The sequence below is a fragment of the Spermophilus citellus genome (assembly GCF_964194105.1).
Source record: "Spermophilus citellus genome assembly, chromosome: 1".
NCBI classification, from domain to species: domain Eukaryota; kingdom Metazoa; phylum Chordata; class Mammalia; order Rodentia; family Sciuridae; genus Spermophilus; species Spermophilus citellus.
The window spans coordinates 113,874,599-113,887,097 of NC_138182.1; the positions used below are offsets into that span (position 1 = coordinate 113,874,599).

General features: G+C 56.5%; 3 protein-coding genes across 3 annotated transcripts in view; 1 reads left to right on the plus strand and 2 right to left on the minus strand.

Moving 5' to 3' along the window:
• Positions 1–12,499, minus strand: part of LOC308645983 (obscurin-like) — a 438,916-nt gene that overhangs the window by 231,591 nt on the left and 194,826 nt on the right. The gene's annotated exons all lie outside the window — the stretch shown is intronic.
• LOC308646517 (obscurin-like) overlaps positions 1–12,499 on the plus strand; it is a gene marked incomplete at its 3' end in the record, with an annotated part of 232,569 nt that overhangs the window by 25,401 nt on the left and 194,669 nt on the right. The window lies entirely within an intron of this gene.
• On the minus strand, positions 2,604–12,439 carry LOC308643395 (E3 ubiquitin-protein ligase TRIM11). The gene is made up of 6 exons (XM_081283256.1): positions 11,928–12,439; positions 9,924–10,019; positions 9,237–9,467; positions 5,135–5,157; positions 4,942–5,042; positions 2,604–3,912 (listed from the first exon to the last, which is right to left on the minus strand). The coding sequence occupies exons 1-6, from the start codon at positions 12,333–12,335 to the stop codon at positions 3,365–3,367; spliced, it is 1,407 nt and encodes a 468-aa protein (XP_081139382.1). The 5' UTR covers positions 12,336–12,439; the 3' UTR covers positions 2,604–3,364.

Sequence of the window (12,499 nt, forward strand, 5' to 3'; positions counted from 1 at the left end):
ACATCTCCCTCATATTATAATCCTGAGAGCAATCGCTAGCCTTGTCCCCATCAATAGGAAAAAAAAAAGACTAAGGTGGACCACTAGAAAACAATTACTTGATGCAAAAAAAATGGCAAAGGGACAATAAACTCAAAACATGCAATAGAGAGAAAATAGCCAAAGGTTAGAGTACGTAAACCATGCAACGTAACCCAGGCAAGAGCGCGTGGTGCTCTAGGTGAAAGTCAGACATGGCCCATGGAAATTAAATTTTTTAAATGTGATTTTTTAAAAGGCACAGATTGGCACTGAATGGAAAAAAACAAACAAACAAACCACAGTGTTGTTTACAAGATACACACACTTCAGATCAAATGACACAAACAGTTCAGAATTAAAAGCAGAAAATGATAACCCTGGAAAAGAGAACCATGAGAGAACTGACCTCGTTAGACCAACAGAGTGGACTTAAAGAAAACAAAGAACAACTCTTCAGAGCAGAGCAGTGTCCCCCCAAGGGGCCTGGCGGATTGCCTCCAGTCTAGAGGCTCCAGGCTCTGGCCTGTCTGCACAGTTCCCATTCTGTCCACACCACCAGCTGCAGTGCAGGCCCTGCTCAGGGAGCCAGTGCGCCGTCTTCAACAACAGCCTCTCAAGCTGGGGGCAGATGACAACTCACCATGGCTATGTTTCACTTTTCCCCAGCGATTAGCTGCCCAGTGCTCAGCCATGGTAAATATTGGAGGAGACAGAAACACTAATTACCTTGATTTTTATCATTGCATGTTGCACAACACATGTTAATTAAAGTCTAAATTAGAAACAAATGGATACATAGTGATAAAAGATTGATTCATCAAGAAGACATGATAAAACAGCCTCAAACTTCACAAGGCAAAATCTGTTGAAATTAAAGAGAAAAATAGACAATTCAACAGTAATAGAGATTTCAATAGCTCCTATGAACAATGTACAAAATAAGGGGAAAAATGTGAATTGGCAAACTGTTAGCTTTCTGTGAATATGTATCTTCAAATTAAAGAGAGGAAAGGTTTATTTGGGCTTTAAGGTCACTTGGCCCTGTTGCTTTGGACTGTGGCAGCACAGTACATCATGAGAGGGGCACGGTGGAGGGGCTCTATTCACCAGACACTGGATGTCCCCAGGCCCCCTTTAAGGGCACGCCCCCATGACCTACCTTCCCACCCACCTCCTCTATGGTGCTGGGGACTGGTACCAAGCCTCCCCAGGCCCACCTCCTGCAGGTCCCTCCGTAGCAGCACAGGCTGGTGGCCAGGCTTCCACTCAGGGACTGCAGGGGGCCTGCAGATGCAGACCTTGGCAAGCAGGCCCACACGTGTCCTGGACTCCAGTTTGGCTCTTGGCAGCCTCTCATCAGAGCCCACGGCCACCGTAGGGTTCTTCTGTGATCCCGGGCCTCTGGTGCTGTGGCTGCCCAGAGTAGGGACAGACTGCCATCCTTGTGGGGCTGGCCACTTGTTAGAGAGCAGAGGGCTTGTCCAGACCGCACATCTCACCGCAGAGGCCCAGAGCCTTCGCCCACAGCACAGGGCAGCCCTGCTTTGGTCACCCAGGGCCAGGTAGACAACCAGGGACTGTCCCGTGCTCCAGAGGCCACTGGAGCCACTCGGCCCAGCCAGCTCTGGCCCACTGGCCCTGTCCTACCTGCTTCCCCTACAGGGATTCCAAGGAGGCCCTGGGAGACTCTCTGGCTCGTGGCAGCTTGCCCCCTTCTCCTGGGAAACGAGTGTGGAGAACCTCTTCCAGTGCTGTCCTGCTGCCATCCCAAAACATAAGGAAAAGGGAAGGGGGCAGCCGCAGCTGCAGAGGAACTGAGGAGCACAGTCGAAAGGGTAGTACAAGGACACTGTCCTGGAGTCTGTGGCCAAGGCACCAAGGTCAAGTGCAGGAGCAAAACAAGCCCCAAGTGAGCCAAAAGAATAGTGGCAAGTAGGGTGGGGCTCTGAAAAAACAGGAGCCAGTCAGGTCCACTTAAAACCATCGCCCTCTGGTGGAGCAGGACAAACCCAGTGAGCGGGCAGCTCCTGGCTCTGACCTGGGCGTGCCCTACCACCAGCCCCAGCAAGAGCCTGCATGTCCCCCCCGCACACACCCCCCATAGAAGCTGCTGGCCAACGATAAGGGTGGTGGGATTGAAGACTGTGAAGCTTCTGGGGCTAGGACAGGGCCTAATGTGTACTTCCAGTCAGGAGCCTCAGGGTCAGCTCCCTCTCTGAGCCGGTACCCCACATCTCTCACCCTATGGTCAGGCTGTCCTGGGACCACCTCCAAAGCCCCTGGTGGCTGTCCTGTCCCAGTCACTCACAGCACTGTCAGCCGACAGGTGGCAAGCCATGCCACTACCTTACTGCCCGTGATCTGGTGCAAGTTGGTGTAGTAGCACCTAGCAGGCCCCTGAGGGAAGTCCATCAGGAACAGCAGAGTGGGCCAGGACTCAATCACAGGCACTTGGGAAACATTCACCAAGGTTGGTCACGCCTGAGAGCTGGGGAGGACCCAGGGTCAGTCCTGGCTGTGGTAGTCCCTGGAGCCTGGCCCCATTGGGTTCCCATTCTTCACCCACAGGAGAAGCAGGCGGCAACTGTAGTCAAAGTTTATTTAGGGTGGAAACACTGTCATCACAATAAATAAAACAGGAATAAAATCCCAACCTAATACAAAAGCAATCCTGGGTTCTCCTGGGGTCACTGCTATCCTGTTGCGGGCCAGGAGGCCTGGGGAGGTACACAGGGGTTGCCTGCACAGCCACCAGCAGGAGGCCACTAGGCCAGGGAAGCATGTGTGAGGGTAAAGCCAGGGAATATCACCTGGAGCGCCACTCACCAGCTCAACAGGCATCCTGTATATAGAGCGTGTACAACCTGTCACCAGGCGGGTCCCCTCACTTCCTGCCCAGGCCATCCCCTCCCTGAAGGCTCTGTCTGCTGTCCCCTCATCCCTATCCAGAGCCCTCCAATTCATGGCACCAAGCCTTGAGGGGCTGGAGGGCTCCCCATGGCCTTGCCCAGCATCTTTACTGAGCTGGGGTTCAGGGAGCTTCTGGGGCTAGGACAGGGCCTACTGTGCACTTCCAGCCAGGCTCACCAAGCTCTTGGAACTCGAGGCCAGAGACGCTGGTACAGAGGGTTCAGGGGGCCTGTGGAGGGCCCACAGGGAGGAGAGCCCACCTGCACCCTGATGCAGTCCCCAGAACCAGGGCCTGGAGCACTCAGAAGGCACTATATGTTCTTCCTACCACTCAGGACACACTCCCCTCCTCCAGGGTCCCCACATGGCCGAGAAACCCAGACTCTATGACTAGGGCCCTGGGGAGGTGCGGGGCCTTCCTTGAGAGCATCAGTCACTGGGGAACCAGGGTGTCCCCTGGCCTGCCTTTCAGCTGACAGATGGTCATAGGGGTGGGGCTGCTGGAGAGAGGCGAGAACAGGGGCCTGAGTGTCCCAGAGAAGGTCGTCTCTGGGAAGATGAACAGCAGGGACCCATCAGTCACGCTGTAGAATGAGAGGTGTCCAGCCTCATAGTCCAGAAAGATCCCCACGCGCCGAGGAGGGTCCCGGAGCGGAGAGAAGGCCGGCTCCGTGGAGGTGAAGTAGCTCCCCAGGAAGACGAGGATCCAGAAGCCATTGCCAGCGGACAGCTCCCCCTTCTCTTTGCGGTTGACATTCTCTCTACACACACCCAGGGCCCAGCTGGTGCGATCCCCCACCTCCACCTCCCAGTAGTGGCGGCCCGAGGTGAAGCGTTCCTGACCTAGCACACAGGGGCCAGGGTCAAAGCGCTCAGGGCTGTCGGGCAGGGCCTGCCGCAGGTCACCTCGCTGCACGCTCCTCCTGTCCTCAGATAGGACCAGCTCAGGGTTGGCGGTGTCCGGGTCCAGGGTCACGTCCCCTGAAGAGAGAAGCTGGAGGTCACCAGGCATGGTGGTCTCCAAGGCAGCAACCCCTGCTCGGGCCCTGGTGGCAAAACCCACCCATCAACCTGTGTGCTGTCCACCCAAGGTTCATCCACCCTCACAGCCTGCTAAAGGGATCAGCTTTCCTCAGGAGGCTACTGACCTCCCTGGAAAAACCTCACCTAGTCAATTCTCGTCATGATTCAGAATGTTCTAGAAACTGCTCCCCATTTCTACATCAGATGATGTAGGAAATCCTGAGTGCTTTCTACATCCCTTCTTTTAATCCCAAATCCGAGTCTGAGAGCTATGGCCCAGCTTCCTCACTGGGCTCTGCTGGACCAGGCCACACCCAGAGTGACATAAAGACCCCTCTCTGGGACGAGAGGGCAGCTATCCCCACCAGGTAGTGCGCCAGGTAGTCTTTGAGTGTCCACCTCCAGGCCAGGCAGGGCCCAGCACAGAGGTGCTCCTGTCGTGGCCCAGGTGGGTCCTAGACAGCCCCGTGGAGTCTAGGGCCCAGAAGACCGAATGTCCAGGCATGTCTACCGACTGCCCTTTAGGCAGGGGAGGAGCTGAGCTCATTACCAATGACCAATGACCGACCAAAACCAGCCAGGAGTGAGCTCTGGGAAGGGCCCTGAGCAGGGGGGGCAAGTTCCAGGCTGGAACCTTCCTAGGTGTCAGGAGGATGGTGCTCGGAGAGGGCACGGAGCACCTGCACCCTTCCCCAAACCTCGGGCTACCCATGTCTTCCATCCCCGTGTTCCCTTGAGTTTTGTGATCTATTGAGGCAAATTATCTCATGTGAGGCAGGGGTCACGGGAATTCTGATCTACAGCAGGCAGGTCAGAACTATGGATGCCACCTGCATGCCAAGGGGCTGAGCCTTTAACCTGTGGGGTCTGCAGAACTCCAGGGAGATGGTCAGAGCTGAGCTGAGTCACTGGGACACCTTGCTGGTGTCCAGAACACTGCAGACAGCTGGGTGTGCCAACTGCTGGTCTCACTGGTCACCTACCCACCTCGAAACCTCCGCAGAGTCTCTACCAGCCCCGGGACCCTGCACACGGTCCTCAGCTCCATGGGCACCACCTCCGGGGGCTGCAGCTTCACATCCTGAACCCTGTGGGAAGCAGCCCATTTTACCACCATGGCCAGCAGGTAGGCCCCACCCCACCCCCTGCCACCTGCCCTGGGTGAGGCAAGGGCTCATACCTGCGCAGGGCATCCTTGATGTCCTGTAAAAAGGAGAAAAAACACATGCTCAGTACTAACACCTGCCACCTGGTCCGGGGCAGCAGAAACAGCACTGGGCTCAGAAAACCACCCTGAGCATGTGCCATGAGATGCTGGGCAGAGGCCTGGACACTTGAGCAGAGAACATGAAGGAGAGTGTGTCCCCCATCCCCCCACGTGCCAGGGGCTGGCAGGGCCTGTGTCCAGGCTTCTAGAAATGGGTGGCACTATGTACGGGTGTCTCGCCACCAGGAACCCACCCTGTGGTGCCTCAAGTCTCCGGCTCTGCCCCACCACCCCCCAGGGCCCTAGCTCTACTTTCCTCCTGGACGCTCCTCTTGCCTGTGTCTCAGGCTGACAGGTGATAGCAGCATACTCAACATCAAGGCAGACCCCTGCCCTCTGCCCCCCAAATGCAACGCTGAAGTCCTGACCCCTGGGACCTCCAAGTACAACTGTATCTGGAGAAGCGGGATGCTCATCAGCTTCCCATCACAGCGACAGGAAACAACCTAGAGGGGCTGGGGCTCAGCAGTAAGCGCTCGCCTTGCATGTGTGAGGCACTGGGCTCCATCCTCAGTACCACATAAAAATAAATAAACAAATGCATTTGTTCATCTACAACTAAAAAAGCAAAACAAAACAAACCAACACATGCAACCTAGAGATTCATTTGGACTCAGTCTCAGAGGTTTGGGTCACACTGGGTGGCTCCGTTACTTCAGGCCTGGGGTGAGAGAGGACACCAAGATGGAAGGGTGTGGTGGAGGAAAGGTGTCAGTTGACGGCAGCTGGGAAGCAGGCAGACAGACAGGTGGGGGTGGGGGAGTGCTGGGGACCAGTGACACCCTTCCAGGTACAACCTCGGGGACCTGCACCCTCCAACCAGGCTCCCTCCTGCGCTCACCAGCACCTCCCTGTAATGCCAGCAGTGACAAACCATCACCTGATCACTCCACAGTGAGGTCGGAGCCCTCGGGATCCCACCACTTCCCAGGAGCCCCCACACGCTGCAGTGAGGACCAGCCTTCAACAGACTTTTAAGAGGAAGTGAAATTGGAACAGTTATTAGTGTGGGCCCCTACCCAATGGGGGTCATGTGCCCGCAAGAAGAGATCAGGACACAAGACACACAAGAGTGCTGACCATGGAGGGCACGGGAAGATGGTGCCAGGAGGCGTGTGCGGCCATCGTCTGGCTATGGTGTGTGTTCCTGAGGGCCGGGTTGGGGACCTCGTATGTGCAGCTGGCAGGGTGGACCCGGAAGGCGGGCCTGACCCTTGGTGAAGCCTCCCCACCCTGCTTCCTGCTTTCCTGCGGCCTCTCCCCTGGATGTGCTAGTGTTGTCACGTCTGCCGTTATGTGACACTCCAAGGGGCCCCACAGAGCCATGCTGGGTGATTTGGACTTTCAGCCTCCAAAATCATGAGTTAAACAATCAACTCTCTTCATGAAGTACCCGCCTCAAGTGTTTCATAGCCACAGAAATTGAGTCAACACGTCCAACCTGCTGACACCATGGACTTCCAGTCTCCAGGGTTATGAGAACACAAACCTGTCACTTACTTAAGGCATAGTCTGGACTTTATGTGGAAGCCCCAGGTGAGTCACACACCCAGTTATTGGAAGCCAGCTCGCCCAGGTCCCAGGCTCCCTGTAGGTGGGGCAGACAGAGGCAGTCTCTCTCACACAAGGAGGTAACTGTTAAGGGCAACAGGTCACACAGACCTGGACGGGAAAGGGAGACTCCTAGAGGGTCATGAGGCCCCAGGCAGACCAACTGGCACAGGCTGGAAGATAGACATGCAAGGGCCTGGGCATGTGCAGGCTGGTGAGCACACAGCAGCAGGGCACAGCTGTCCTGGTGGTCATGTGGCCTGGGCAGGGCTACAAAAGGGGGGGGTCTGTACCCCTAAGGGTGTGACAGACATGTCCATTTAGGAAACTCACTGCACCACAAAATAGGCCACTAAGGAGTCCTGGAGGGCAGCGGGACCCAGGGGTGGGTTCAAGTCACCAAGGTCCTCCCCCTTCACCGAAGGGCATCTGTCCCTGGGGCAATAGGTGACCTTCCCCAGGTGCTGCCAACCTCCTGACTGAGGGGAACAGGTAGGCAGCAGGTAAGCGGGAAGGAGGAGCAAGAGAGGGGACAGGTGGAGAAGGAGGCCATAGGTGGGCTGCCTGGTGAAAGCCTGGCCCTCCCCACAATCCGTGTGCACCCCCCTTTCTGATCACCCCTTCCTCCTATAGCCTTCTTGACATTCTGATGTTCAGGATCTCAGGAGGGTAAGTGTGGTTCACAGTATCATGCTGAATATTTCGAAGTAGCTGGCAGAGAGGTTTTCCATGGGCTCACTACAAAGAAAAGACAACTGGACCTAGTGATGGACAGACAAGTTACCCCAACTTAAAAAAATACACGACACAAAGTATCAAGATACAACACTGCACCCCATGAATGTGTGCTTGTTACCTGCTGGCTAAAAACCAAGAGTTTTATGAACCTAAAGAAATTTAAGGAACAAACCTGTCAGTCCTCCACAAGGGTTCCTCAGCCTTCTGGACAGCGGACCCCTGCTTTACCGACCAGCATCTTCTCCTGAGCCAGTCCTGTTGCACAGGCTCCAACCCTCTGGCAGCTCAGGGTACGCACAGGGTCAGGTTCAGTGTCCCCTGGACACCTCTCCCTGTCCCTGAAAGAGCCACCTGGAGTGGGAGGCTCCTTGCCAGCAGGCTGCCCCATGGAAGGCAAGAGCCCTGCCTGCTGGCCACCCATGGCCTCTCCTACAGAAAAGTCCACCGAGTCCCGACTCCAGCCCGCATGGGCCACTCAGCAGTCACCACTACTTGACAGCCAGGGAGGCTCAGGCATGGAGCCTGTGGAAAGACCAGCAGGTCCCAAAGCAATGGTCAAGCCTTTTAGGGTCAACTGACCTGCCACCAAGACAGTGGGGAAGGGCATGCCAAGTGTTCTGGTTTGGGAAGATGGCAAGAGAAGGCCAGGTTCAGAGCAGAACCAGCTCTCCCAAAACACATGGGAGCACCTGCCATGGTTCAAACATCCCCATTGGAATTGAACTTGACCACTCTATTAGGTGTCAGGAGGTGGGGCCTTCCAGAGGGCATTGGATCATGAGTGTCTGCAGATTCCCCACCAGCAAGAAGGTTGTTTCCAGACGCACCCACCAACCTTGGACCTCTCAGCCTCCAGACTATAAGCCAAAGTAAACCTCTTCACACCTCTTTTTCATAAATTACCATCTCAGGTACTCTGCTACAACAGACTAAGCCAGCAGGCCAGGGTGGAGATACTCAAGTGCCCAGTGGTGGGGACAGAGGACAAGGGGCATGGACTTCCTGCTGAGAACACAGGAGCCCCTATGGGGAGTCCAGGCAAAGATGGGCGAGGGTGATCCAGGGCAGCCAGAAGTAGAGGAGCAGGAGTGTTCTCCAGGGCCACACATGTCATGAGGCAGGCCAAGCAAAGCCCACTTTGCTGTGTCCACAGAGCAGCTGCCCTGGGGAGCCTGAGAAAACTGAAGATAAATGGCAGGTTCTTGCAGAGTGCACTTGACCCTCCCCATGCACCGGTTCTGCGTCTGTGGATTCAACCAATAGTGAGTTGAAAACTTTTGCAAAAAACAAATCATGTCCATACTTGAAGGCACACCAGCGTTTTCCCTGCGTTTACACTACGTTTCCATACAGCAGGTGCTGTATGTCACTAGAGACTACTTAAACACACGGGGGACCATGCAGCTGATATACAATATTACACGGCAGGGAACTGCAGCCAGGTGGATTTCAGTGTCTCCCAGATACAAGAGAAGACTGTACCTAAGAGATCTGGGTGCAGGGAGGAAAAACCAATCTTTCTTCTACACTGGATGTGGGTTGGGAGAACGGCTGGGCACCTCGCTTGGCCCTGCAACATTTCACAGCGGGGGACAGCCGGCCCAAGCCCTCACAGACCAACCTGAGTCCTGGGTCACCTCTGCCCCACACTGCCTGCACTCTCGCGCTCCACCCCTCGCGGAATCCAGTCTCCAGCCATGTGCACGCCAGCCTGGGGCTTGCTCACCTGAAGAAGTCCCAGAGCCGGCAGCTGGCAGCGGCCCTCCAGCTCTGTGATGAGCGTGGCCAGCTGAGCACTCTGCTGGCCCAGCCTTGCAGCGCCCTCACGCAGCCGGGGCAGCACCTCCAGCTCCTCCTCCTCCAGCTTCTGCAGCAGCTGCTGCTCCTCCTCGGCCAGCAGGCGGCGCAGGCGCTCAAATTCACCCAGCACGTTCTGGCGTTGGCTCTCCACCATTTTCTGCAGGGTGGGGGGCGGGGGATGGACAGCAGGACAGCTCAGCTGACTAAGCCAGACTACTGCTGGCACCAGGGTCCCAAACCTGCCATCTGGACCCACCCTCACCCCAAATCCACCTTCAAGGCCCAACACCATTATCCTTGACCCCTAAACACACCACCTGGGGTCTCTCCATGTCCAGCTCCTCACTGACTTCCAGATCTATTCCTGGGCCTCCTCTCATGCTTCATTCCTCCCACCCGCAATCTACCATCCCAAATGTGCCAGGACCCCAGCAGGGATGCTGGGGGGCAAGACACCCCGCTACAACCAAGGCATTCTACTTGACTCTTAGAGTCAGTCCTCCCTCACCCACCTTGGCTTGGTCCCAGTGAGGCCAGGCCACAGCAATGACCACCAGATCCTCCACCCCCACCTGCTGACCCAACTCCGAGGAGCCCACAGCCTGGCACCTGCCTGCCACAAGGCACAGGTCTCCTCTGCTTGGGCCTGGGACAGTAGGGCATCTTCCATTTGCTTCCGCAGGTGCTCCAGGGACTTCTCCAGCTTCCCCTGGGGAGACAGACCAGGCAGAGCCATGGACCCCAGCCCAGCACTGGGACACACCAGGCAGGGCCCATGCCTGCACATGGGAATCTGCCCTTTCACACCTGACCTCGTCCCAAGTTCCTCCTGGGAGCACAGACTGTACCCTGCCCAGAGAACAGTGTGATTCCATGGGCAGCATCCTCCTCTGGCCACCCTGGCTGAGACCCTCTTTTCCCCTATCAATCAATGGTGAAGGCCAAGTTGTTTTTCCTCACATGGGACTGGACGTCTGGTTCTCAAACCTGTTGCCCTACCCCAGGCCCTGCTCACTTTTGCAGAGTGCTCTGCGTGTTCAGGTTCCTTGAACAGGACAGTGTCCCTACCAAGCTGGCTCTGGAAGCACACAGCTCACTCTCCAAGCCTCCCTCCCCTTCTCTTCTTTACAACCTGTTGGTTCATAAAGACCTGTGCTAAGTCAGATGCTGTGGTCTGCATGTGTACATCTCCCAAATTCAGAGATTGGAATCCTCACCCCAGATGATGGTGTCGGGAGGTGGGGTCTCTGAGAAGTGATGAGGTCACGAGATGGGAGCCTCACGATGGGATCAGTGCCCTTATAAAGGGACCCCAGTAACCCTCTACCCCTTCTCCATGTGAGTATACAGGGCAACCAGAAGCAGAAGCAGCCCTCACCAGATAGAAATGTGCCACACTGTGACCTTGGGCTTCTGGCCTGCAGAACTGGGAGCTGTACATGTGGGTGACACATGAGCTGCCCTGGCCAGGGTTGTTCAGGCAGCCTGCAACAGCTAGGACCCTTGACTTCCAGTGCTTTTCCTCCAAGCCCTTAGCATCATCAAAAGGATCTGGGACCAGTATAATTATATTGCTCTGCCCTTGATCCCAACTTCTCATTTCCACTTTTTCTTAGTTCTGTGCACCACTGAACAGCGAGTTCTATAAATAAGTGACTTGGTGGCTCCAGTTTGGGTTGTTCTAAGTCTCCTTAAGGATGTGTTTACTTTGATCCACATACCCATCCACTATAGGAGTGGGCTGGCCATGCTGCCCCACTTTCCTGCCCTGATGGTGACATGGGGCTGAGTATTGACCCAAACATCAGCTCAAGGTAGACCTGATGTACTTGTTAGCAGATGCACAAAACTGAGAAGATGCAGCCAAGAAGCCTGAGGGCTAGGGTGGGGGTTGACTAGTATCCCCAAGGGCTCAGATTCCAACTTCAGCATCGCACAAAACTTTTAAACTTTGACCCATCTTTTCAATACCTAGGAAACCAGAAGCCCTGAGACTCTTCAATATGGGTTTGTTTGGTTTAAACCAGAAAGACGTGGGGAAAGAAGGTGGGTGAGATCCATCAACACAAGGAAAAAAGGTCCCCACTACTCCATCTAGAAATCCAGGGCAGTCATGGAAGGACCCAGGCAAACAATGCCTTTGTCCCCTCATCTTCCCCAGGACCCAGCAGTGGCCTCAAGGCAGATCTCTGCACTTGCCCACAACGCTCTGAGTCCGCCAGCAGGAGTTCACCTAGGGCAATAGGCCCACACCTTCTCTTCTGTTTTTCCTGGCTTTGGACTCCTTCACAAGTGACCCGCGGCTCCCGGAGGCCACCAGGAACCCCACTATCCTCACAAGAACTTATCAGCAGCCTCCTGAGTCCCCTACCCCGGCGTGACTGCCGTTCCAATTCTCCAAGGGCTGGGATAGGATGTGCCTCCTAGCTGTCCCGACACCACCCCACCCCGGCTCCCCTCAGTCCCCCAGCCGCGACTGTGCTCAAGAGGCCAGGCAACCCAGTGCCCTCCTCCCAACCAGGACAGGCTTCGCCTAGAGCTTCCCCGCCCCGGAACAGGCTGCGCTCCCACCCCCACTCCCCGCCAGGCCGTGCCCCTCTCCGCACAAGGGACGCACTTTGAGGTCGTCGGCCGCGTCCTGCAGCGGGCGTACGCGGTGCGTCCAATGCTCCCCCGAACGCTCGCAGGCCGCGCACAACAGGCGCAGCTCGTCGCTGCAGAAGGCGGCCAGCGGCTCGCGGTGTGCGGCGCACACGCCCTGAGGGACGGGCGATGGCGGGTGCAGGCGCCGCGCCATCTCGGCCATCTTGGCAAGCGGGCGGTTGGGCCGCAGGTTCCTCTGCGGGGACAACTCGCGGCACTCAGGGCAGGCGTACGGGCCTTCGGGCTGACCCCAGCAGCGCCGGATGCACTCGCGGCAGAAGTTGTGGCCGCAGTCGGTCATCACCGGGTCAGTGAAGTAGTCGAGGCAGATGGCGCAGGTGGCCTCCTCTTGGAGGTTGGTGGACAGGTCAGGGGCGGCCATGGCGCGCTCTCCGCCGGGTCAGGCGGCCTGGGCCGGAGCGCCAAGCCGCTGGGGCAGTGGGGCTCCGGGACGTCGGCAGGAAGCGGAACCACGGCGGAAACAGGAAACGGACTTTTTTTTTTGGAACCACCCACTTTTGCTGCAGATTGGCGGTAGTCTGTCAC

Bases quoted from the DNA above. Each gene is read 5' to 3' on its own strand.
- LOC308643395 (XM_081283256.1), bottom strand. From the start codon at position 12,335: ATGGCCGCCCCTGACCTGTCCACCAACCTCCAAGAGGAGGCCACCTGC. The intron at 5,158-9,236 runs GTGAGCAAGCCC...TCCTTTTTACAG, and splicing joins CGGCTCTGGGACTTCTTCAG to GACATCAAGGATGCCCTGCG. The intron at 3,913-4,941 runs GTGGGTAGGTGA...TTCTCTCTTCAG, and splicing joins GACTCTGCGGAGGTTTCGAG to GGGACGTGACCCTGGACCCG.